The 25,420-nt window shown below is 44.1% G+C and overlaps 1 protein-coding gene and 1 long non-coding RNA gene across 3 annotated transcripts; both read left to right on the top strand.

Moving 5' to 3' along the window:
* The first annotated feature begins 13,397 nt into the window (after positions 1–13,397).
* LOC115539134 (uncharacterized) lies at positions 13,398–14,952 on the top strand. The gene is made up of 3 exons (XR_003975724.1): positions 13,398–13,923; positions 14,068–14,216; positions 14,342–14,952. It is a non-coding gene; the product is annotated as an uncharacterized LOC115539134 (long non-coding RNA).
* A 510-nt stretch (positions 14,953–15,462) lies between these two features.
* Positions 15,463–23,821, top strand: LOC115539137 (uncharacterized). 2 transcript variants are annotated; one of them, XM_030350316.1, is made up of 2 exons: positions 15,463–15,723; positions 16,431–23,092. In XM_030350316.1, exon 2 carries the CDS (start codon positions 16,632–16,634, stop codon positions 22,656–22,658), a length of 6,027 nt encoding a protein of 2,008 aa, XP_030206176.1. In that variant the 5' UTR covers positions 15,463–15,723; positions 16,431–16,631; the 3' UTR covers positions 22,659–23,092. The 2 variants fall into 2 exon arrangements, 1 of the variants encoding a protein (XP_030206176.1); XR_003975726.1 differs by lacking the exon at positions 15,463–15,723 and adding an exon at positions 23,782–23,821 and having other exon boundaries at positions 16,139–23,074.
* The last annotated feature ends 1,599 nt before the right edge of the window (positions 23,822–25,420 follow it).

Consider the following 25,420-nt stretch of genomic DNA (forward strand, 5'->3'; position numbering starts at 1 on the left):
TACGTGGAACAGAGTGCAGAGTAACTTTAGGGAGCAGAACACAAGTTTAGTTTTTTCATGACTTATTATTAATGGTAGTGCAACGTAACATTAGATTGACAATGGTTTATTTAATCAACAATTTTGTGTTTTAATAATGGCTGCTCATTTAACTGAAGCGATATCAGGTGAACTTATGAATTAAACATAATTCTATAAAGTTTGTCATTAATATGACCATATCTCAAATTATCCCACAATACATGTCCTCATATTTTCTGCGTGGGCCGATGTGAAAGACCCTGGTGACACGCAGGCCACATGTTGTCCCCCCTCCATTACTGTGTGTGTACGTATGTGATTCTGTGTGTATTACTGTATAACTATGAGCGCGTATATGTCAATAATGAGGGAATGATAACATTTATGCTAGAGACCAGTTCTTGCTCTGCTTAAGTGTGCTCTAAACACGAGAGCCACAGTACCACTCATCACTTACTGAGGTGTTCTCAGTAGATGTCTTCAGGTGTTTCTTCAAGATGGGGAGGGATTCTGCAGACCGTAGGGAGTCTGGACTGTGAATGACAGCCACGCAGTATGAATATATCAGTGTGTACATTACTCCGTGTGCGTGTGCTTGAGTGCGTTCGTGAGTCTGTGTGCAGTAGAAGAAAAACATTTCCTTACACTGATGGTATCGGAGTGCACGCTGATAATTGGTCAGAATGATCACAGTTGACGTTGTTTTTCCAGCTGGTAGAGCAAAGAAGAAGGCTAAGTCCAGACGCCGGGGAAGCCGTCAGAGAGTAACAATGGTCACCATCTCTGAACGGGACCCTGGACTCTCTGAGGAACCTGAGGACACGTCTTTGGACCGGGAGGAGACCAGGAAGAGAAGATTTGGTAGGTGCCCCTTTATACAGAATTTAAAAGAAATAATCCAGTCCAAAACAATGATCCAAAAAAGTATGTTTTCCTCCAAATACATTTAAGATTTATGTTTATAAAACTTTTTTAGCCGAAGTGACCGTGTGTGTGTGTGTGTGTGTGTGTGTGTGTGTGTGTGTGTGTGTGTGTGTGTGTGTGTGTGTGTGTGTGTGTGTGTGTGTCCTACCCCTGAACAGCTCTATGGTTTCACATCACTGTCATTGTGAGCATCGGACCGCTGAGTATTCTCCTCATCTCCCTGCGCTTCAGTGAGTCTCAATCATATCCTCCTAAACAGAATTACAATACAGTATAATCATATCATTGATTGTATTAATAGCAATGATAATGTTAAATATTGTTTTTGTTAGATTTAGTGATAATAATGGGGTTAGCACACATACACCGCACGCACACACATAAACACAGCATACACACACACAAACAATCCACACTCACGTGCACGAACACACACGCACTGCATGCACACTGCACACACGGGCGTGCTGATGCAGACGTTTCAAGAAAAGGGCAGCGCAGGACACCGCATACACACACACACCACACACACATGCACACACGCACGCACACACATGCACGTGCATACACATACTGCACACGCGCGGATGCAGATGTTTCAAAACAACGGCAAGATTGAGATAACAGCCCATGTCCATCATAGACACTTTTTTGCAAAACGTTATTTTTCTTTAAACATTATCCACTAGGGCTGTCACTTTTTATTCGAAGTTTGAATATTCGTTCGAAGGTGGGGTGAAAAGTTCGAATTCGAAGTGTAATTCTCCATTCGAACTGTAAAAATGCGCTATAAAGAAGAGAGCGGCGAGTGGCTTCTCCTCAATAAAGCGGCCCTCCTGGATCCCCGCTTCTCCCGGTTGGTCCACCTTTCCCCTGCACAGAAACATCTCGTGACTGAAAGCCTCTCACACGAGCTCACTGAAACGGAGACCGACACTGATCGCACACGACAGGGAGAAAAGTCCGCTGCTGCGCTGGGCGCGATGGGCAGCCTGTTTGGGGACTCATACAGCACGGCTGACAGAAGCAGCTGCAGCGGTAACGGAGAGCTGCGAGACTACTTGTAATTTTCTTTCCGTAAGGAATAAAAAGAGCAGCATGCCGTGTTGGAGGTCGGCCTCACAGATTGTTCGTTTATATAGGCTGTGTGTGCCATGGACGACATGCGCTCCGCATATCGCGCTCCGAGCAGTTATTGTTAATGTGTAAAAGACAGCCGCACTTGTAGGCCTGTCGCGATATGCAATAAATCAATTAATTGCGCGATAAATTAAAATGAGCGATAATTTTTTGCCGGCCGCAATAATTTCCATGCGCACTCTTTTTTTTTTTAAATCATGGCTTTATTGGCATAATCTGAGAATAAATCTATGCCATAAACAGAAATATTATAGGCCTTTATTACACGGGTCTTCTCAATGCCGTGAAACGCTCCGTTCACTTGCATAGATAGTCCGGTAACTTGTCAACCCCAGCGTCTTCGTTTGCTAAGCAACGTCAACGTCTTTGAAGGACTATTTCTCTGCTGATCAACACTACGAATGCTGCTAACGAATAAATTGTAAAAAGACACACCATGTGAAGTTATTTTTTCGTCTTGGCAAGTAGCCTTGTAATAAGCGGGATGATGTAGTATAGAACGTCGCCGGTCATTATCTAAAATAAGCCCCTTCAGGGTGAAGCAATTCACCTCCGCTGCGCGTCGGTCGCCTGTCCGCCCTGTCGGGGCTTATTTTCCCGATAGTGACCGGCGTTCTATGCATTATATATATTTATATATATTATATATATTTAGCAGGGTAGGCCTAAGTAACAAATGTCGGGTTGAAATCGGGCTCCGGCTCATAATTATAGGGCACAACGAGTAAACCCCCTCGTCAAGTGTCAGTAGCCGCGTTGACATGGACACATCTGTTCCGCATAGATTTCTATGCGGAACAGAAAATGATCATGTATACGCCTCATTCGGAATACAATTATCTGTTCCGCATAGATTCTATGCCGAATAGAAGAGGTGGTGTAGTCCGTTTTAATCACCATTTATGCACTTATTCCGAATAGATTGGGGTTTAATTTAGAGCAGCCGCAGTAGTTCGCAATTGGTCCACTAAGCTCCGTCGGTACTTTTAAGCACACCGAACTTCACCGCTGTCAAGGAAAGTGGATTTATTGCCTGATTCACGTCTTTGTTATCACTCCGTAAAAGTAGTCCGGTAAGTGTGTCCGGTTGCTAAGCGACGGGACATGGGTGTTTATTAATGACGTGTTCGCGTATCGTAGTGTCTGCGCGCGTCCGAGGTAACTGTAAATGAGTAGGCTACTAGTAGTACTTTTGCAGGCTGAACGTTAAAATACTTCTTAACTTAGAGAGATGGCAGCTGCAGTAGTTCGCAAATGGACCTTCAAGGATTCCTGGTCACTAAATTCCTGTAAGACCACTCTCTCCCACCAGTCTTGGCTGCAGACTCGCATCCAAATTCCTCTTGTTTGCGGCGGAGCTTAAGGTAAATATAAAGATCTGACGAGAAATTGACGTTGCTGCGCTGTCCTCCTCCTTCTTAATTGAAGGAGCAGGGAGAGAAAAGCTCTCTCCTGCCGTGCTTTCATTAAAATCAAATTTAAAATCCCCGATAATGATAAGACATCCATTAAGTCGCCGCCGGTCCAGAGATGTGTCAGGTGTGCGCGAGAGACAGAACGGACACTTTTGTTACTGCCATGTATACAGTAGCCTACATTCGGAACACATTTTAGGAACAGATCTATGCCGCATAGACATCTATGCGGATCAGATGCGGATCAGATGTGCCATGTAAACGCGGCTACTAACTTGTTGCATTGTCTGTGTGGGAGGCGGAGTCCTGGCGCAATCGTGTTTACATCCTTTTTATTTAGTGTTTCAATTTTATTTATTGTTTTTGGTGGTGTTTGGTTTTTATTCAAGAGCATTTTTTGTTAGATTGTTTTGTTTTGTTAATTTATTCTGGATATTTTAAATGTCTTCCAGACGTCCAGTTCCAGTGTTCTTTAAAAATAAAGGTTTATTGATCTTCGAAAGGGTGTACTTTATCATTATATTAGTTGAAAAACTGCAATATTATCGCTTATCGCAATAATTCCTGGGGCAATTAATCGCCCAGAAAAATTTGTTATCGTGACGGGCCTACGCATTTGTGTGTCGGAGCTTCCTCTTGTTGTGTTTACAAATGTGTTATCAAAGATGTGTTTTTATCCTGTGCTGTTATGAATTCAGTAGGTATACGTGAGGTATACGAGAGCAACATAAAAAATCAAGACTGTTGTCGTGTTCTATGGGGGGGGGGGTCGAATGTATTCGAATGTATTCAAATTAATTATGGACATTCGAAATTCGTTCGAATTTCATTTTTGGAAAAAGTGACAGCCCTATTATCCACCACATTGAGCCTCCCGAAATGTCTTGTGATATTGAAATCCCCCCTGCCGACTGTATCAGTTGTTTTATTTTTCTTATGTTTTATGTTTTATGTAGGCTATGTGTGACTGTAGGCTACTGCTGCCTCTCTTGGCCAGATCACTTTAAGAGATGTTTAATCTCAATGACGCATTCTTCTGTTAACAATAAAAAAACATCTCTCACGTCAGGTAGCCAATGTACAATCTGTAATCTTGCCCTCACACCCCCCCCCCGCCCCCCCTCACCCTCCCCCACACAAGCCCGTGCTTTAGTTCACTATAGTTAGGTAGGTTGCTGCCTTAGCTGTTAGCTGATGCTGATGAGTTCTGCCCGTTCTGCCTCCGTGCTGTCTGCGGTCAAACCAAAACAAACTACAGTGTCAGCGGCCGCACTTATCCCGCCTCTTGCGAACTTAGACCGTACGTCATATCCCGCCCCTTGCAGGCCCACCCCCCTTGATTCTACTGATGTCTGAACGCATATAAAGCATCAAGTGTGAATCACCCTCAGGGTCTATTCTTCTGATACACAAATGCTGCGAACTTAAAATTATTATGCTTGCTTCATGAAGTAAGGAGAAAATTATTATGCTTGCTTCATTACTTTATAGGTGAACCAATATATTATACGATGTAACATTATAGGCAAAATGTTATTACATTATGCGCTCAGAAATTAAATACAATATCGACCGGGGTTTCCATATTATAGCTATGGGTTTAAAAACAACTAGAGGTTGAGCGCAGGCAACGCACACACGGACACTCTAGTCTTACTTCTATATAATAGCAGGCCTGTCGCACCAGTCACTCAAGTTGGTCAGGGTGCATGTGCCAAGCAGCCTGCAGCTCTCACACACACACAGCACACGCAAACGCATACATACAGCGCAAGTACACAGATACACACCGCACACACACGCACACGCACGCACACACACCGCTAGCCAATACAAAGGCAGCGACACACTCGCCCAGGTAAGAGGTTATGTTTTTAACCGCAATGGCTCCGCCATCGACACACGTGCAGGTAAGAACACACACGCACTAGTGTTGGCTCGTTCGTTCGCAAACCGGTTCAAATTAACGAGTCTTTAGGACGAATGAACCGAACCGGTTCGTTTCTCTCGTTTGTTCGGTCGTCTCGTTCACCATTCGATTCACCGGAAACTCGACTGAATGAACGAACGAGTTTCCGGTAGCACTAACTCCACTGAGTCTGACTGACTCAGCTGAGAACCGTGCAATGGCGTGCATTACCTGATGCGATTCACCGCTACCGGAAACTAGGCTGAATCGCGAACGACTCCTCCACCTCCTCCACTGAGCTGGGAGGAGTCGTTTGCGAACCGTTTGTTCGTTCAGCTCAGTTCGTTGTTTAGTTTCCGGTAGCGGTAAATCGCATCATGGAATGCACGCCATTGCACGGTTCTCAGCTGAGTCAGTCAGACTCAGTGGAGTTAGTGCTACCGGAAACTCGACTGAACGAACAAACTGACGAACGATTCGCGAACGACTCCTCTTGGCGAACTGAATCACGCGAACTGGGTCACGTAAACAAATCATTAAATCCACCACTAACACGCACGCGCACACACCGCAGCGACACTCGCCCAGGTAACACGTTATGTTTTCAAACATAACGGCTCCGTCATCGACACACGCGCCCAGGTAAGAACACACACGGTTAGACGTTATGTTTTTAAACATCTTACTGCTATAGAATAGCAGGCCTGTCGCACAAGTGAAGGTGTGTCCACACCAAACGCGAAGGGGCGACATGACTCCGTACAAATTCAATAGCAATAATGATATTGATAACTGTAGTTATTGCTATTTTAATTAGTATTAATATTATGGACTTTGTGTTTGGTTGGCTGTGGGTCCTGTGATGTTTAGAGACGATGTCGTTCTGTTTTAGAGCTCATATCTTCTGTATTCCTCTGTCCTGTCCTAGACTCACCGTCACCCTGGAGGGAGGGGAGAGAGCACTTACTCAGTGAGGGTTTTATCAAAGTTATTAAATGAATCGCGTCATTAACATTCATTTGAAAAACACCCTCTGCTTCTGTGATTCATATTGTGGTCTACTAAGGTCAGGTTTCTATTGTCGTCTTTAAGGTAATGCTTCTATGTGGTCTGTTAAGGTCAGGTCTCAGGGTTGTGTGTCCGTAACCAAGACCGTAAGATAAGCAGTTCTCTGTTTGTTCAGGATGTTCTTTTACATTCAACAGATGAATTGACACTTCAGGGCTGGATGTTTCACGACAAGAGTCTCTACCGTGTTTCTACTACTAAGAAGGGCTGGAGGGCCAGTAGAGAAGACTGTCAGAAGAGAAAGGCAGACCTGGTGGTCATCAACAGCAGAGAAGAACTGGTGTGTGTGTGTGTGTGTGTGTGTGTGTGTGTGTGTGTGTGTGTGTGTGTGTGTGTGTGTGTGTGTGTGTGTGTGTGTGTGTGTGTGTGTGTGTGTGTCAGGCCTGTCCTTTGTGGCTCCAGCCTTCATGAGGAGAGAACACGCTAGAACAGACAGAATAGTGAATTAGAACGGAAAAGTACATAGTGGGAATGTATAATGTAATAAGAAAAGCACAAGCAAACAGAGTGGTCTTCACTTCGCATCTGTCGTTTTCACACTCCAAATGCAAGATTATAGAGGTGCGGTTTGAGCTTTCCTTTGAATAGCTCCACAGAGTCAGCTTCCCTGATCACTGATGGCAGCCTATTCCATAGGAAGGGGGCTCGATAGGCAAACGCTCTCTGTCCAGCCGATTTATTTTTAACCTTCGGCAATGAAAGAAGGCCGGCTCCCGAAGACCGGAGGGACCGAGAAGGACTATAAGGCCTACAATTTCTTTTGTTTGGTTCCGGTTTCCGAAAAACCCTGTCAATTTATGTGGGACCCAAATTATTTTATGAGAAAAAAAAAAAAGTTTTTTTTTTTTTTTTTTAATGCAAACTATAATTACGTTTTGGTACAGCACCTCTTCATTCTGTACAAGGATGAGCGAATTTTCTCGTTCTTAAATGAAAACAACCTACCTATCATTCGCTGCCGCTGGAAAAAATAAAATAAAAAAATATAATAAATTCCCTACCTACCCATGACCTCTACTGACAACCAACAGGAACCAAACTTTTTTTTTTTTTAGGCCTAATTACAAGCTGTGCGTTAGCTAGCTCTGTGTGTATTTTGCATACCGTGTTCCCTTTGACACAGCCTCCACTACAAGCATGATCAGTCTGACATTAGAAGAGCATGTTTCGTGATTCACGAATATGAGCCAAAACAAAATTGCCCTGAAGTAAATGTCCATATCGTCATGAAAGCTTCATGGCTAGTGTTTGGATCAGTGATCGTCATCATCAAGCGGCTTTCACAACAGTGTGTTTGCGTTTTGTGTTAGTGCTAGACTGCTACGGTTCTCTTTCACATATATTTGACCGTGACCGTGTCGCCAGGGCTGTAGTGGACGCTAAACGCAAGTAAACGCAGTTACCCACCTCTGAAATTTCAGAAACAGAGTTTATCCACTTCTCACTTCAGAGTTTAGCTACCTCCCAATACAGCAAATACACTACCCTTGGTTGCGAATCACTGATCTAAGTATTCATAGTTTACCCACCGCTTATGTCACCACTACACCCTTGCATTTCTTTTTTATATACTTGTATATACTATACTTTATACTAATATACTTTTTTATATTTGTTTTCGCAAGATGTTGACAGACGCCTCACAGCAGGAGACCGTGGCCAGTGTAGACACTGTGGAGAGTGTCGATACTGGGGATCAGCCCTTGCCCTCCTCCACTTCTGACGCTGGGACACAATGTTATTTGAAGCCCCCCGATGGTCTCACGGTAAATCTTTGGTATTTTAAGGGGTAGATATTATGTCTAAAACATTGCAAGCAGGAAATTTCCATACACATTGATGAAATTAATACATAGCCTACACCAAAACATAGCCGCTTAGATTTGCCATGATTGTCATATGTTTGGGTATGTTTACTGCCTCTGCCACAGCTGTGCAGGGGCCCGTTTCAGAAAGCAGGTTTAGTGAAAACTCTGAGTTAGTTAACCCTGAGATGAGGGAAACTCTGGTTTTTCAGTTTCACAAAGCCAGTTCAGCTTTACTCTGAGTCAGTTACCCTGGCAACATACTCCGTGAACCTAACCTGCTCGCTGGCAGGTTTTCTTCAACTAACCCCGAGTTTCTCCTGCTCTTAAGTTGAAGCCTGCAGACTGAAGGCAGTGGCAGACATGGCGTGTCCTTTTATTGAAGAGCCAGTTGATGTCGAGGCGCAGATACTTGGATGTTTTATCATTCCCTGATGAGTAGCTACCTGTTTGAGCGTTTCCATTTCTCTGCATCATCAATAAATTATATAAACAATATTCTCAGCCCTCACATCGCTCACATGACACATCGTGGACACGCTCTCAGTTCCGAGCAAATTCTTTGTATTGCACTTCGTTTTTCTGCCAACGGCAGTTTTTTGTATAACGTCGGTGATGCAGAGCATGTGTCCAAGGCAACTGTCTGTCGGGCTGTCCGAAATGTGACACTTGCACTGAAACGGCTACTATGCACGTTTGTAGTGTTCCCAAGTCACAGACCCACCAGACTTCTCAAAGAAGAGTTCCACAGAATTGCAGGTATCAGTCTAAGCAGTAATTCATTTATGTCATAAAGCTTTGAGACTTGAAGCACTAATCAGTCAATTTGATATATTTTAGGGTTTCCAGGTGGGATTGGCTGCATAGATGGCACTCACATTCCTATCATAGCTCCTTCAATAAATGAAGGAGATTATGTGAATAGGAAATCTGTCCACAGCATTAACGTACAGGTAGGCCTAAATAATAGCCTTTAACATTCCAAATGAAATATGCTTCACTATACAGCTAATTACTGTTCTCCACTGTGAAGATCATGTGTGACGCAGCCCACATGATAAATAATGTGGAAGCGAAGTGGCCTGGGTCTGTGTATGACTCACGAATGTTTCGTGAGTCTACACTGAGTGCCAGATTTGCCCGTGGTGAGTTTATATATATATATAGTTTATATATCCAGTATATAGTTATATCCTATGATCAATATTTTGTTTCCTCCTATTACAACTGAAACAATAAAGTGTATCTTGTATTATCATAGGAGAGTTTGATGGTTATCTACTCGGAGACAGAGGGTACCCCTGCCAGCGCTATCTGCTGACCCCTAGTCTGGCTGAACGGAAGTGGACAGCGTCTATTGCTTAGCGGCCGATTTGGCCGCGACTCCTCCCCTTCCGGTTGCTGGCGTTACCAAGTTTTCGAAATTGTTTGTGGAACTAGACATCAAATCTTGTTTAATTTTAATATAATGTAATAACTGATTACTGACTATCTGATTTCATTACAATGGTAGGACCACAACATAGCCTATTTTGACATTACCTTGGAAAAGCCCAGACTCTCCCCGGGGACGATGCGTTTGCGGTCACGACTATCGGCGGTTGGTGTAGATTTGGCGCATCGTTTCACTCTGACGGCGGCATGAGCGTTTGACATGGATTAACCAATGAACCGATCCGTTCCACTTCACAATAGCTCCTACGGTATTTCTTTAGTAGTGTTCTACAAGAACCACACATAAATGTTAAAACGTCGTTCGTTTTTATAGGTCCCGTGAGCTCCTCAAGGGCCAAAGTGTATGGTGGCTTGAAATCATCGTGACAAAGAATCAAACGATGTTTGTTCTTTTTATCTATAAAATTATCTACACATAGGCGACATACATCGTTAATGGTTTTTTGTGGCGTTTGGGATTGAGCCATTTCTGACAGCCTCTGAACGTCAAGAAGTTCCGTCAAAATAATTTCCCCCCCGGCACTATTTTGCATGGACACCGCTGCTGCTTCCCGGGCTTAGCCCCGCCCTAGACGATTGTGATTGGTTTAAAGAAATAAAACAGGCCCGCCCAGTTTCCCAACGGATAGACGGCTCGAGGTAGCGTGGCTCCAGACCATTCTACTTGCTGTAGTTTGGTCTGGCTTTGCGAGACTAGCTGACCCCTTACCCTGACCCTGACCCTTGCCCACAGCAACACTACAACTTGGCTCACTGCAGGACACGAGCCAGAGTGGAGATGACCATCAGCATACTCAAGGCCCGGTTCCAGTGCCTTCGTAGGCTCAGGGTCACCCCGGAAAGGGCTTGTGACATTATAGTGGCATGTTTGGTTCTCCACAACATTGCCACTATTAGAGGAGAACAATGTCCTACTCTTTCCCCGAATGATCCAGATAATAATCCTGACCCCCCTGCTGATGCACGAGATGGAAGAGCTGTTAGAGACATGATATGCTTCAATCATTTCTAACTGACTGCCTTTTTTCTGTTGGCTATAATGGAGGTCAAATTTTAAGATAACCAGAAAACACAAATTTGGAGACTTGTATGTATAAAAGGCATTTAGGTGTTGCTTTCATATAGACAATAATAAATACTGGCAGTGTTGGGATTTTTCTTTGTTTAGCAGATTTCCCTAATTACTTAAATATATCCATCACATGTTGAATGCAGCCACTAAATGCTGTTTAATGAGGGCAGGCTAAACAACATCACAATTGCTTGTACTTAAATTATACCTTATCTGTTTGAACTACATTTTTATATTTCATTTTTAGTTGCAGCCAAGTCCGTTTGGGGCCTGTTGGGTTGCACCTGTGCGCACAAACACACATATGGAATATATTTGTTGAATAAGTGGAACATTCAAGAGAAAACATTTTCTTTTTCTCAAATACTCTGACTCGGTCAGCTATATTTTTCCACGCGAGCTCCCGCTTTTTGGCTGCTGCCATAGTATTGCTTTTTAGTAAAAAGATATGCTCGCTTTCTGCATATGCAGTCATTAAGATTTGCAACTCCGCTGGGGAGAAGTAGGAGGATCGAGGCTTGTTAGTACTTGTTGCCATGGTGAATCATGTTATCTGTGTTCCATTGATGAGGGCTTTTTATATCCTCATGCACGAGCTTCACTCAGAGTTACCTTGACTCAGAGTTGATTGAACTAAGCGTTATCACCTGTTCTGAAACCGAAAATTCAGAGTTTTGCAGCTCAGAGTTGGTCAACCTAGAGTTAAGGATTTAACTTAGAGTTTGTTGAACCTGCTTTCTGAAACGGGCCCCAGGTTAACCTGAAGCCCAAGATGGTTAGCGTGGGCACACAGACTTCATTCAGCCCACAAACCTCCACTCCCCTCGCTAGTCCTGAACAGACAGTTGACGATGATGATGATAATGCCACTGTCATCAGTCGTGGGTGCCCGAAGAGCCGATGGATGAGGAGGAATTGTTTGATGAGGAGCCACCTTACACGTGTGACCCCCACCACAAGTGAGATAATCTAAAACCAACATAGACCATATTGAATGCTCAATGCTTTGTTAGTTTGAATGACACCGCCCCCCCTCCCCCTCATTGTTGTAGTTGCATTGACAAATTCATTGTTTGCCAAGAGGAGCTGATGGGCCTTTTTGCCATCTGTCCGGCCTGTTGTGAGAGGTCGGATAGTAGCATTGTGCAGCAGGAAGGAACTTTTGTTAAGATCAAGCAGGTACAGTTTTGTTTATGCAGTTTTTGTTTACGCAGCCATCTGATTAGAAAATCAGAATACCTAATTACAATCTGATAGCTCTGACTGTCTTGCCAGTTAATTTACAATGTATGTACCAGGCTGGCTTTAGTCTGCTGGTTTGTGATGCCATCCTATTTGAGTGTTATACTGTATTGGTCATGTGTGTTTGATTGAAAATACGAAACCTTTGACCAGTAATGTAAAGTACTTACTCTATATTGAATCCTGATATACTGTTGATTACTGTTTTCTTTTCTTTTCCACAGGAACATGCCAACCTGCAACCTCCTGTTAAGTGGGGCCATTAATTTTATTCAAATTATCGAGTAATTCATTAATCGATAGTTGTTTCATCTTATCGATCGATGATCGATTAATCGATAAGCGGCAATTCTTCTGAGAAGCTGAATTTCCTTCTGAATGTGACACATTTAGGTGGTAATTCAACGAAGTCGTTTAGTTGTACTTTAAAATACTTCCACATATTGTGCATTTGGCGTCTTTGTCGTCATTAACCAACTTAAAGTGGCTCCATACTGCACTCCGTTTTGCCCTCTTCATCGTGTCAGTAGCTGTGTTCGGAATCGTTCCCTATCATGGATGTAGTGCACTAAATAGGGTGCACGGCATTTTGTAGGGTGTTCGAATTCTCAGTGGTCCACTATATAGGTTACTATATAGTGGACTTAAAATAGGGTACATACGATGTTCCCTACATGTTACCTCCGTATACCACAATGCAATGCGGTTGTATCTTTCCAGGGGAGAAGAAGAAGCTGAATAACCGCGAAAACGAATACATTTAATGATGGAGTCTCCGGCTTGTGTTTAGAAATGTCAACAATTTATTAGGGATTTAACATAGAATATTTAACATTCAAAATTAATTTAAAAAAACTTGAACAAGGAAATGTAACATTCAACATCAATACAACTTACAGCCCGGTTTGTTTAGATGATGTCGGCGCATCACGTCACACAAATACCAGGCGCATTTACTGACGCAAATGACGTTTAGAAATGTTCAGGGTAGTGTCCGAATTCTCGTTCCCTATTCCCTATATAGTGCACTATATCATGTACACTATATAGGGAATAGGGAACGAGTTTTCGCGGTTATTCAGCTTCTTCTTCTCCCCTGGAAAAATACAACCGCATTGCATTGTGGTATACGGAGGTAACATGTAGGGAACATCGTATGTACCCTATTTTAAGTCCACTATATAGTAACCTATATAGTGGACCACTGAGAATTCGAACACCCTACAAAATGCCGTGCACCCTATTTAGCGCACTACATCCATGATAGGGAACGATTTCGAACACAGCTCTAGTGTCCCGCTTTTCGTTTGTCTTGTCCTGCTTCTTCGCTTGTGTTCCCGCGTGTGCGTGAAGTACGTCTGGCGTCAAGCGCGCCCTCACGTGGACGGTTGGGGAATTACGGGTTAAAAATGCGATTAATTGCAAGTAATTTATTTTAATCGAGTAATCTCTTATCGACAATTAATCGATAATCAATGAATTGTTTGCATCCCTACATGTGACCTTTGTGATGAAATTATTTTTTCATTCCCTTGCAATCTCATAACATTCTGTTTACTGTTTGCTATAATTCATATGCAGGACAATTTCATGTGTGTTTCCATTTAAAAAAGGAATTCTGTCTGTATCTATCGTCTATTTGTATGTTTTCCGTCTGTGTGTCTGTCTGCCTCCCTGCCTACCTGTCTTGGTCTTTGCAGGCTCATTGGCAGCAGTCATATTGGAGAACATAATGATGAGGGCTGCCTTACTGAAAGATGTTCGACAGCTGTCTCCACAGCACCAGACCTTCTCCCTTGAGGCTTACCACTCCCTCATCTTGCACTTCGCGCCCAAGCACACAGGGTTTTCATACCTTGGGATGTATAGCAGGTCAGTGCTATCCAATGGAATAACACTGCCAATTATTATTCCTTTTATAGTAATAATAGTACCTACCTATTAACATGCCTATTGTAGTATTTTGTCATACATACACCAAGTTTCAAAGGTTTTCTCGAATGTGTTATTTTGTAGGCTTCTCTTAGCGGCGCTGCATTATAATCACAATGCCAATAGCGAGACAGCACGGAGAAGTGACGGGTCGGAGAAGTAATGCGTGCGGTATCCGCGCTTCAGAAAAGGTGCCCATGTGGTGCGTCGCATCAAAGAGGCAGCCTCATACGGTAAGCAGTGTCATGCAGTTCTATCATATTTTGAGATGGCGCACGAGACATCGGTGATCAGTGACAATGATCTTTATAAAGTCATATTATTATTATAATTAATATTATTATTATTATGTCTGCAGGTTATGCAACATCATTAATGAAGGCCCTTCGGGAGAGCTACGCCAGTTCACCCGCGGTTCTTCGAGAGGTTAGCGCCAATTCGTCCTCCGATGCACCCGCCCCCATCGCCAAATCCTTCCAACAGATTCCTAAGGAGGAGGCCGTCAGCCTCTACCTAGCCCGGCAGTCACGCTACAAGAAAACCTAATTTCACATTATTATTTTTTTCCACGGACAAGTCCAATAATTTAGTTGTTATTATTTGCATGAAATTTCTTTGTATGTAATTCAAAATAATTTGGCAATCATTTTACCTGTGCCTTGTCAACCTCTGTGTGCGGTGTTGTCTGGGCTCACTGTGTGTCTGCTTGATGTGCTTTTGCATGTATGAATGCATGAAATAGTGTGTGTGTGTGTGTGTGAGAGAAAGAGAACCATCAACTGACCCTCGGGTATGACCACACTATTGCAGAATTAATTAGAATTAGAATTAAACATTGCGGGTCTAGCCCTTCAGGGTTCCTTGTATGTTTTGTGCCTAACCATTTTTTTATATAGATTTAATTCCAACCTGTTTCTTTGTTCAGTAACCATTACAAGCGATGCCAATAAACTTTTTTTTTATCCAAAATTCATGTGTTCTGTGTACTTTATAACATTTTAAGGGCAATTGAATGATCACAACAGAATAGGCATAACAATTATTTTTATTCCTTTTCATCCAAACAAGGCCATTGAAAGCCCTGATAGGTCTGGTCACCATTCTGGAATTGCTGCCTGATGGTTGAAACCACACAAGAGGGTAGAGGCTTCCTTATACTCCTCCCTGAAACGCCATAAGCCCAGAGTATAGCCTGCCTGTACACAGTGTACCGGTATGGCCTAGGGATAAGTAGGAAAGATTCTTAAGTTTAAAACTCTCTGTAAGTACGGTAGGTTGAAAACGTCATTTTAAGCCTGTTTCTTATGCATGTTTATTGTGTATGCAACACATCTCCTGTCACCTATAACTGTTGGTTCAAAGGACTCAGTGTAAAAAGATTTGTAAAGTAAACATAAACCATGAACATACTCGTGCGTGCTGGCTTGAAGGGGACCATGATCCTGCCTGAAGTGTGAGTATGCTATTTTTAGCACAAACGGATTCAGGCAGCATGCCTCTGTAACGGGCATAGAAAATGGCTTGTGGTATAAAACAGTTCCCCCCCACCCATTTTCTGGATTTAGCTGTTAATTGCAATAGCGGTTAATATTGACCCTATTGTATTATTTTCATGCCACTAGATGGCACTGTGCACTGTTGACATAGTGGGTTGCCATGGAGACGAAGCTCGAGTTAATAAACTGTTGATCGCTTGAGCAAGATTGAAAACGGTTGTTCTCCGCTTCATATTACCCACAGGTATGTCTAATTATATTCCATTGAAATGTGGTTAATCTATCACACGGTCTTATGGGCGGTGCGTTTGTTCATGTTGTGTTTGGGAGCTGTTTTGTGTTTTAAAGTGTGATTTACAGTGTTTTGAATGTAGTTAATAGCGGTTGACGCTGGTGAGCTGGCAGAAGCCGTTGGTGTCGTCAGTTGGTGTGCTATTTATGATGGACAATTATTGATACATTGGTTTCTTTATTGTATTATTATATTCTACAGTCATGTAGATATGTGATATTTATACTGCCATCTATTTGTATATATATGCTGCTATTTATTTATGATATAGACAATTATTGATGTATTGGTTTCTTTATTGTTTTATTATATTCTACAGTCATGTAGATATGTGATATTTATACTGCCATCTATTTGTATATATATGCTGCTATTTATTTATGATATAGACAATTATTGATGTATTGGTTTCTTTATTGTTTTATTATATTCTACAGTCATGTAGATATGTGATATTTATACTGCCATCTATTTGTATATATATACTGCCATTCATTTATGATATGGACAATTATTAATGTATTGGTTTTTTTATTGTTCTTATTATAATATTTATATATATTATATTCTAAAGTATTTGACTCAGAAAGGAGTTAATAAACTGTTGATCGCTTGAGCAAGATTGAAAACGGTTGTTCTCCGCTTCATATTACCCACAGCCCAAACCAGCCTGTGGGCCTTGTACCTGCCCAGATTCCCCTAGATCTGGTGCCGGTAACAATTGGGGGCTCGTCCGGGATCAAGCATTCAAGAGCAGGGTGAGCGGTCACTGTGACGGTGAGACCAGGTGTCCAAGCTTCAGGGAAGGCTGTTGTGTTTAACGTCATCCAGAGAGCGACAGTCACCAGTGAGACATCACAATGGCCATCGTAACCCCACGGCGGATGCTGATCTTCCAGATTAACAAAAAACTTCCAGCGCTGAGTTCCAGTCAACTGCAGTTGGTTGCCAGCTCAGTCGAAGATGGCAGCGAGAGCACTGAGAGCTTCAGTGAACCAGAGCTGTACGACTTCATTCTCGACTACACCAGGAGCGAGAGGTTGAAAGCGATGGAAGATGAAGGCATGGCTCAACTCCTCTCCCTCCAGGACCTGCTGCATGATCTGACATTGACAGACGCCAGGTCTGGTGAGGTTGGTGTTTCCACCGTTCATATGAATGGTGCGGGAGACATGCACACACACACGTCACCAATGGACAACCATGCACCTGACAATCCAGAGATGCCAGCCCAGCTGACTGTTGCTGGATCCCGCAGTGTCCACCATGGTCGGTCAAGCTTATCCTCCACTGTAACAGAGCAGGTTGTAAGGTTGTCTGACGTTACTGCTCTGCTTCCACGCAGAGAGTGTAAAATGCACGGTGGTCAGATATCTGATACAGGTTCTGACATGTCTTTTAAGGGTCTTTGTAAGCAGATTGACACTGCTTTACAAGAAGGGTTTAGTGAGGCTGAGATCATTAGAGCAGTTCTTAAAGTAATTAAACCAGGTACATTTAGGGAAATGCTAACTAACAATGATGATCTAACAGTTAATGGGTTAAAGAGGTTCCTCCGCTCTCACATCAGAGATCAAAGTGTAACCGAGCTCTTCCAAGAGTTAAGTAATGCCAGACAGCACGACAGGGAGAGTCCACAGCAATTTCTATATAGGCTTATGGGGTTAAAGCAGAGAGTTATTTTTGAGTCTAAGCAGCCTGGTGTAGAGTTTAGTTATGACAGGAGGCTTGTACAGGGTACCTTTCTTCACACACTCTACCAAGGTCTAAACGAGAGAAACAGCTACGTTAGACATGACATCAAAACGTTTCTTGCTGACCAGCAGATTAGTGATGACTTTCTGTTAGAACAGATGACTAGGTCCATGACTGAGGAAGAGGGGAGGTTAAAGCGCCTGGGTGTTGTATCTAAGTCTCGACCAGTGACTGTAAGTGTTGCCCAACATGACGGTAATGGACAGACTGACATGAATACACCGACTCTAGTTGATGCCGAGTTAGAGGCTAATCGTGATGCTATCAGACAACTGACTGCACAAGTGTCTTCTCTGACCAGACACATGACCCTCGTTGACAGGACTGCAGAATGCATACAGTCTGGCGGCCCTAGTACCTCATTTAGTCGTCCGCAGCTACTGTCAGTCGACAAAAAGGGTAGATGCCAGGATTGTATAACAAGCGGAACCATGGGCTGTCCCCATTGTTTTATCTGTGGCCAGGCAGGACACCGAGCCATCGGCTGTTTACAAAGAAGGTCATCGGGAAACGGGAAGCGGTCACAGGAAAAGGGGCAGCCAGTGATCATAAACAGTGTTAAGCCCACATTTAAGATCAAGCCGTCAGCCACACCATGCCAATCAGACCCAAAGAAACGCATTGCACAGCTCATAGGGAAACGTTGTACCGTCTCTTGCAACATCAACGGTGTGCCTATAGAAATGCTTTTAGACTCAGGTGCTCAGGTGACGATGGTCAGCAAAACCTGGATAGACAGTGCATCACCCCGTGTCAAAATCCAACCTCTTCAGTCCCTCTTTGCCGATCAGTCCTTTGAAATATCAGCAGCAAATGGTACACAAGTTCCACTGGATGGATGGGCTGAGGTTGACTTGCAGATTTGTAGTGAGCGCCATGGGTCTTTGATAATTAGAGTGCCCCTTCTTGTCAGTCAGAGTTGTCACTGTCCCCTGTTAGGTAGCAACGTTATAGCCGAGATCGTCAACGACCATGACAATACCCTTAATGTGACTGCGATCCTGACTGATGCTTTGAGTGTCCCTGAAAACACAGTTGAGGCTTTAGTCTCTGCCCTACAGATCACAACCAGTGACGAGACGGCATTATGTACGGTGCGCATAGGCAGGCAAGGTGTCACTATCCCTGCTGGTCGAGTCTATCAAATACTTTGCCGGGTTAGGGGGTTATCAGGGAATCGTACCATGCTGTTCCAGCCTCTCATAGAGAACACCTGCCCTGAGGGTCTAGAACTGTTTCCTGCCCTAGTCGACGTTCCTTGTGGGTCATCAAAATGCATTAAAATTCCCATCCAAAATGCAACCCGACATGCCATTTATCTGCCCCAGAGAACCACTCTCGGCACCCTTGAGGAAATGGCTGATGTGAAACCTGTCCTGAGTCCTGAGGGCATGCAGCATGACGCTGCCCAAACCTTTTCAGCTCAGCTAAACACAGATCCAGTGACCTACCTGAACAATGAGCAAGGCAGACAGATCAAAGAAAAGTGGCACCCTCCTGTTGACGTATCACATCTAGCAGAGGATGAACAGAGAGTAGTTAAGGAAATGTTGTTCAAGGAGTCAGACGTGTTTGCCAAAGACGATGCTGACATTGGTTGTATTCCTGACCTACAACTTAGAATCAACCTCACAGATGAAACACCCGTCCAAAAGTCTTACAATGCCATCCCAAAGCCCTTGTATCGAGAGGTGAAAGACTACGTTCAGAACTTGCTTGACCGTGGTTGGATCAGAAAATCCACCTCAGCTTACTCTTCTCCTGTGGTCTGTGTGAGAAAAAAGGACATGAGCTTGCGGCTCTGTGTTGACTTCCGTGGGCTGAACAACAAAACCATCCCTGACCGTCATCCACTTCCCCGCATCCAAGACCTCCTGGACAACTTAGGAGGCAACTCATGGTTCTCCATACTTGACCAGGGCAGTGCCTACCACCAAGGCTTTGTTGAAGAGAGCTGCCGTCACCTGACCGCTTTTAGCACACCTTGGGGGTTTTATGAGTGGGCACGCCTCCCATTTGGCCTCACCAATGCTCCAGCAGCATTTCAGCGCTGCATGGAAGGCATGCTGGCTGGTCTGAGGGATGAATGCTGTTCTCCTTATTTGGATGATGTCCTTTGCTTTTCCAAGACATTCCAGGGGCATGTTGAGGACTTGAGACGAGTGCTGTGTCACTTACGAGAGCATGGTGTGAAGCTGCGCGCGAAAAAGTGTGAGCTGTTCAAACGCCAAGTCAGGTATGTCGGACGCCTGGTCACAAGTGAAGGTGTTCAGATAGACCCCAAAGACCTGGAAGCGGTGTTGCATATGAAGGAGAGACAGCCAAAGAATGTGGGAGAGGTCCGAGCTCTGCTTGGTTTCTTGGGCTACTATCGCTCATTCATCCAGGACTTCTCCAGAATAGCCCGACCACTGTTTAAGCTCCAAGAACAGCCTGCTGCTTCCAACAAGAGTCCTGTTACAGCAAAGTCCAACCAGAAAGGCAAGAACAGTGGCCAGTTACCATCCAGGACACCAGTTCAGTGGACCCCTGAACACAGTGCTGTTGTGTCCCGCCTTGTTGACATGCTGATTAACCCCCCCATCTTGGCCTACCCCGACTTCCATTTGCCATTTGTCCTGCACACTGATGCATCCAATGAAGGTTTGGGGGCTGTGCTCTACCAGGAACAGGATAGTAAACTCCGGGTTATTGCTTATGGTTCCAGGTCACTCACGCCTGCTGAGAAGAATTATCACCTCCATTCCAGTAAGCTTGAGTTCCTAGCCCTGAAGTGGGCCGTCTGCAATAAATTTCGTGATTATCTGTATTATGCACCAACATTCACTGTGTATACAGATAACAACCCCCTCACCTACGTCCTGAGCACGGCCAAGTTGAATGCTGTTGGACACCGCTGGGTTGGTGAATTAGCTGACTTCAACTTTACCATCAAGTACAGGCCAGGCAAGGCAAATGTTGACGCTGACACCCTGTCCAGGTATCCAGTGAAGCTCCAAGATGACTTGTTGGAGTACTCTGAGATAATGCTACCTGAGGTTGTATCTGCTATCTGGCAGGGGAACAAAGCCGAGAGAGATGAGGATGTACCCTGGGCTGCCGCCCTTCAGATCTCCACCATTGATGATGACCCTCCTTCTGTGAGTACACCCATGTTCACCCCAGAGGACATCAGAGATGCCCAGAAAGCGGATGAATCCATTGGTGAGGTGATCCAGTTAAAAAGGAGCGGATGGAATCCAAGAGACAAAGACCAGAGGCCAATACAATCAGGAACGCGACGGCTCACACATGAGTGGAACAGGCTCAAACTGGATAAAGGAATTCTGTACAGGCAGTCAGGACAAAATCAACAGCTAGTCCTTCCCAAAGCACTAAAGTTAACTGTACTCAAACACCTGCATGATGACATGGGACATGTCGGAGCTGACAAAGTCATCCACCTCGCAAGGCAGCGGTTCTACTGGCCTTTTATGCAGCGCGACATTGAAGACTACGTCATCCGACAGTGCTCATGCATTAAGCAAAAGCGACCTGCTGTTCATGAGAAAGCACCAATGGGCTCAATCACAACCAGTGCCCCTTTTGAGCTGCTCTCTGTCGACTATATGCATCTCGATCCCAGTAAAGGAGGCTATGAGTACGTCCTTGTTGTAGTAGATCACTTCACCCGTTTTGCTCAGGCCTACCCAACTCGAAATAAGACTGGCAAAACAGCGGCTGAAAAGATCTTCTACGATTTCATTCCACGCTTCGGGTACCCTCAAAAGCTTCACCATGACCAGGGCCGGGAGTTCGAGAACACCCTGTTTCAGAGACTCCAACAGCTGGCAGGAATTTCTCACTCCCGAACTACTCCTTACCATCCGCAGGGAAACCCTGTCGAACGCTTGAATAGAACGCTGCTCCAGATGCTCAGAACGCTCCATGAGGAAAAGAAGGCAGAGTGGAAAGACCATCTTCCCAGCATTGTCCACGCCTACAACTGTACAAGACATGAGGCAACAGGCTACTCACCTTTCTTTCTTCTCTTTGGAAGACATCCACAGCTCCCCATCGACCTGATCTTCAACCTTCACCCAGATCGGCAAGCACAGACACGACAGGAGTATGCCCAGACCTGGGCTTCCCGGATGCAGGAGGCATATCGGATTGCCTCAGAAAACAGCAAGAAGTCCTCTAAGAAAGGGAAGAGGCACTATGACCAAGGTGCCAGGGGTGTTCTGCTGCATCCAGGTGATCGTGTGCTTGTCAGGAACCTGTCTGAGAGAGGTGGCCCAGGAAAACTCAGATCTTACTGGGAGGGGAAAATCCACCGTGTCATCGAGAGGCTAGGAGACGGTCCAGTTTATCGTGTCCAAGTAGAAACAGGTGACCGAACCCTCCGGGTTCTCCACCGCAACCTCCTCTTGCCGGTCAGTGACTTGCCAGTCAGCCATGAGGAACGTGATACTGGTGTGGAGAAGAAGCCACAAAGACAAAGACATCATGTTCAGCCCAGAGAAGCCACCAAGTCAGATTCCAGCACCTCCTGTGATGAGGGAGAGTGCTCATACAACCTCAGACCTTTGCCTGTGTATGAAAGAAACGCTGTCAGACACCATTCACCTCAACGTGAACTTCACAGCAAGCTGAGGGCTGTGGCTCCAGCATATCAGCCTTTGAACCAAGCACTGGAGTCTGAGGATGAATGGCAGGCAGAAGCATCTGACCCTTCGATGACAGGAGAGTCAATGCCCGCACCACGAAGGATAGATCTGTCCCCAGCTGTGGAAGGAGAGGAACAACACAGGGATGATGCTGTGGAGAGTGGAAGTCCTCAGGATTCTGAGACATATGTTGTACCTGTTCCTCAGCCAGTGAGAGAGGTAGAACAGCAATTGCGGAGGTCCACCAGACCAGTGAAACCCAGAAGCATCTTCACGTATGACCATTCAGGACAACCTTCCTACCAGCCTTGGAGAATGGGAGCAAATGCATTGTACTGTGTCCCGCATCCCATGCTCACCTACCCAGTGTTTCCTGAGATGTGCTACCACCCTCCCCAAGCTGTATGGACATACGGAAGAATTGACAGTGACCAGAACATTGGCATTGACATGCGATCTTACTTACATACGACTTACCTGTGACTGACGTTCGGCAGATTCAACTCCTGTTGACACTGATGACCCCTGGGGACTGTTCTTACCTGACCTTTCGACAGTTGACTCCTGATCTGACGTTCTGATCAATGATTAACTTGACACAGCGCCACAGATAGTTTAGTTCTAGATGTCAGGAGACAACTTTTAAAGCAGGGGAGAGTGTAACGGGCATAGAAAATGGCTTGTGGTATAAAACAGTTCCTCCCCACCCATTTTCTGGATTTAGCTGTTAATTGCAATAGCGGTTAATATTGACCCTATTGTATTATTTTCATGCCACTAGATGGCACTGTGCACTGTTGACATAGTGGGTTGCCATGGAGACGAAGCTCGAGTTAATAAACTGTTGATCGCTTGAGCAAGATTGAAAACGGTTGTTCTCCGCTTCATATTACCCACAGGTATGTCTAATTATATTCCATTGAATGTGGTTAATCTATCACACGGTCTTATGGGCGGTGCGTTTGTTCATGTTGTGTTTGGGAGCTGTTTTGTGTTTTAAAGTGTGATTTACAGTGTTTTGAATGTAGTTAATAGCGGTTGACGCTGGTGAGCTGGCAGAAGCCGTTGGTGTCGTCAGTTGGTGTGCTATTTATGATGGACAATTATTGATACATTGGTTTCTTTATTGTATTATTATATTCTACAGTCATGTAGATATGTGATATTTATACTGCCATCTATTTGTATATATATGCTGCTATTTATTTATGATATAGACAATTATTGATGTATTGGTTTCTTTATTGTTTTATTATATTCTACAGTCATGTAGATATGTGATATTTATACTGCCATCTATTTGTATATATATGCTGCTATTTATTTATGATATAGACAATTATTGATGTATTGGTTTCTTTATTGTTTTATTATATTCTACAGTCATGTAGATATGTGATATTTATACTGCCATCTATTTGTATATATATACTGCCATTCATTTATGATATGGACAATTATTAATGTATTGTTTTTTTTTATTGTTCTTATTATAATATTTATATATATTATATTCTAAAGTATTTGACTCAGAAAGGAGTTAATAAACTGTTGATCGCTTGAGCAAGATTGAAAACGGTTGTTCTCCGCTTCATATTACCCACAGCCCAAACCAGCCTGTGGGCCTTGTACCTGCCCAGATTCCCCTAGATCTGGTGCCGGTAACACCTCAAATCCAGGATGCTGCGTTAGGCACGTTACATCTGCTGGCCGCGGGGTGAGCTCCTCGACCAGCGACCAAAACGCGATCACCTCCCTACAACACAAGCTCTCCACCAGTTTCCATGGGACGACACCGCCCGCACAGACACCTGCCAGACACAGCGACAGACACGCTTACTACTATCAATCACGAGGAAAACTAGTTGGCACTATCAAAAATAATCACACTGAAGACATGACCAGCCTACTCGTCGTCGGCTACGTTTGCAAACAACATTTTCACCGGAGAAATGTAAAAGCTTAGAAATAAACACTAGGGGTTCAGAGGTGGGACTGTCAAGCTAGCCCATATTTAGAAGAAATAGAAGGCATAATATGCCTTCTATTTCTAGATCTTCTGACTAAGTTTAGGGTACTTATCTGAGCCAACGACATAATCACCGTCTCATCCCGTCAGACGCCATAGTGCTAGTTCTCCCATAAAGACTCGATCACCGATAAGTATGAACAGGATTTATTCAAATAACGACATGGGAATATTTTGCATGGTAAATCTTTGGCATGAGCCCCGTCACTGATCCAGGATGACGTGCGGACTCGGCGTATCCTGCCAGGACTAGCAGGGGCGGAGCCTTCCCCTGGACAAGTAGACTGAGGCCGACCTGGTGGTGGTGGTGGTGGCGGTGGGGTGGATGGAGGTGCGTCGAACGAAGACCTGAGCAGCAAAAACATGTTAGACTACTCTTTATAGAGCAGGTGTAGGCAGGTGATTGGTAGCTGGTGATTGGTGGCCAGCCGCGCGTGATTTGAGTCCTCCTGGTAGAACTACCAGCAAGCTTAACATTTCTCCCATAAAGACTCGATCACCGATAAGTATGAACAGGATTTATTTAAATAACGACATGGGAATATTTTGCATGGTAAATCTTTGGCATGAGCCCCGTCACTGATCCAGGATGACGTGCGGACTCGGCGTATCCTGCCAGGACTAGCAGGGGCGGAGCCTTCCCCAAAAGAGAGGACGTAGGGGTAACCCTTCCTTTTACAGTCCCCTAATTACTAGGTATTTACCCGGTACATACATGGTAAATCATAGTGTATTACTGGGTAATTATCACTGGTAATAAGAAGGTAAATACAGAGGTAGTTACCCAGCAAATACATGATAAATCATAGTGTATTACTGGGTAATTACCACTGGTAATAAGAAGGTAAATACAGAGAAATTATCCGGTAAATTATAGTGTATTACTGTGTAATTACCACTGGTAATAAGAAGGTAAATACAGAGGAATTACAGCTGAAGTACCAAGTAAAACCTCCACTATTACCCATCAACTCAACTAAGTAGTGTGTAGTTGTAACTGTTTTAGGTTGGTAATAACTCCGATATTGTGTACTTCCTAGGAAATTAGGCAACCAATTCTTATAAACACCTATTATCCAAGGTTTATGTTGTTAACAGCCCAAGTTTAATGATGTACTATCTAGAAATTAGCATAGTGCTTTCCAATAAAATACTTTTTCTTAGTTATTATTCGTAGCTGCACCCATTTAGAAAGGGTTTATTCGATTTACCACTA

The sequence above is a fragment of the Gadus morhua genome, unplaced genomic scaffold, assembly GCF_902167405.1.
Source record: "Gadus morhua unplaced genomic scaffold, gadMor3.0, whole genome shotgun sequence".
NCBI lineage: Eukaryota > Metazoa > Chordata > Actinopteri > Gadiformes > Gadidae > Gadus > Gadus morhua.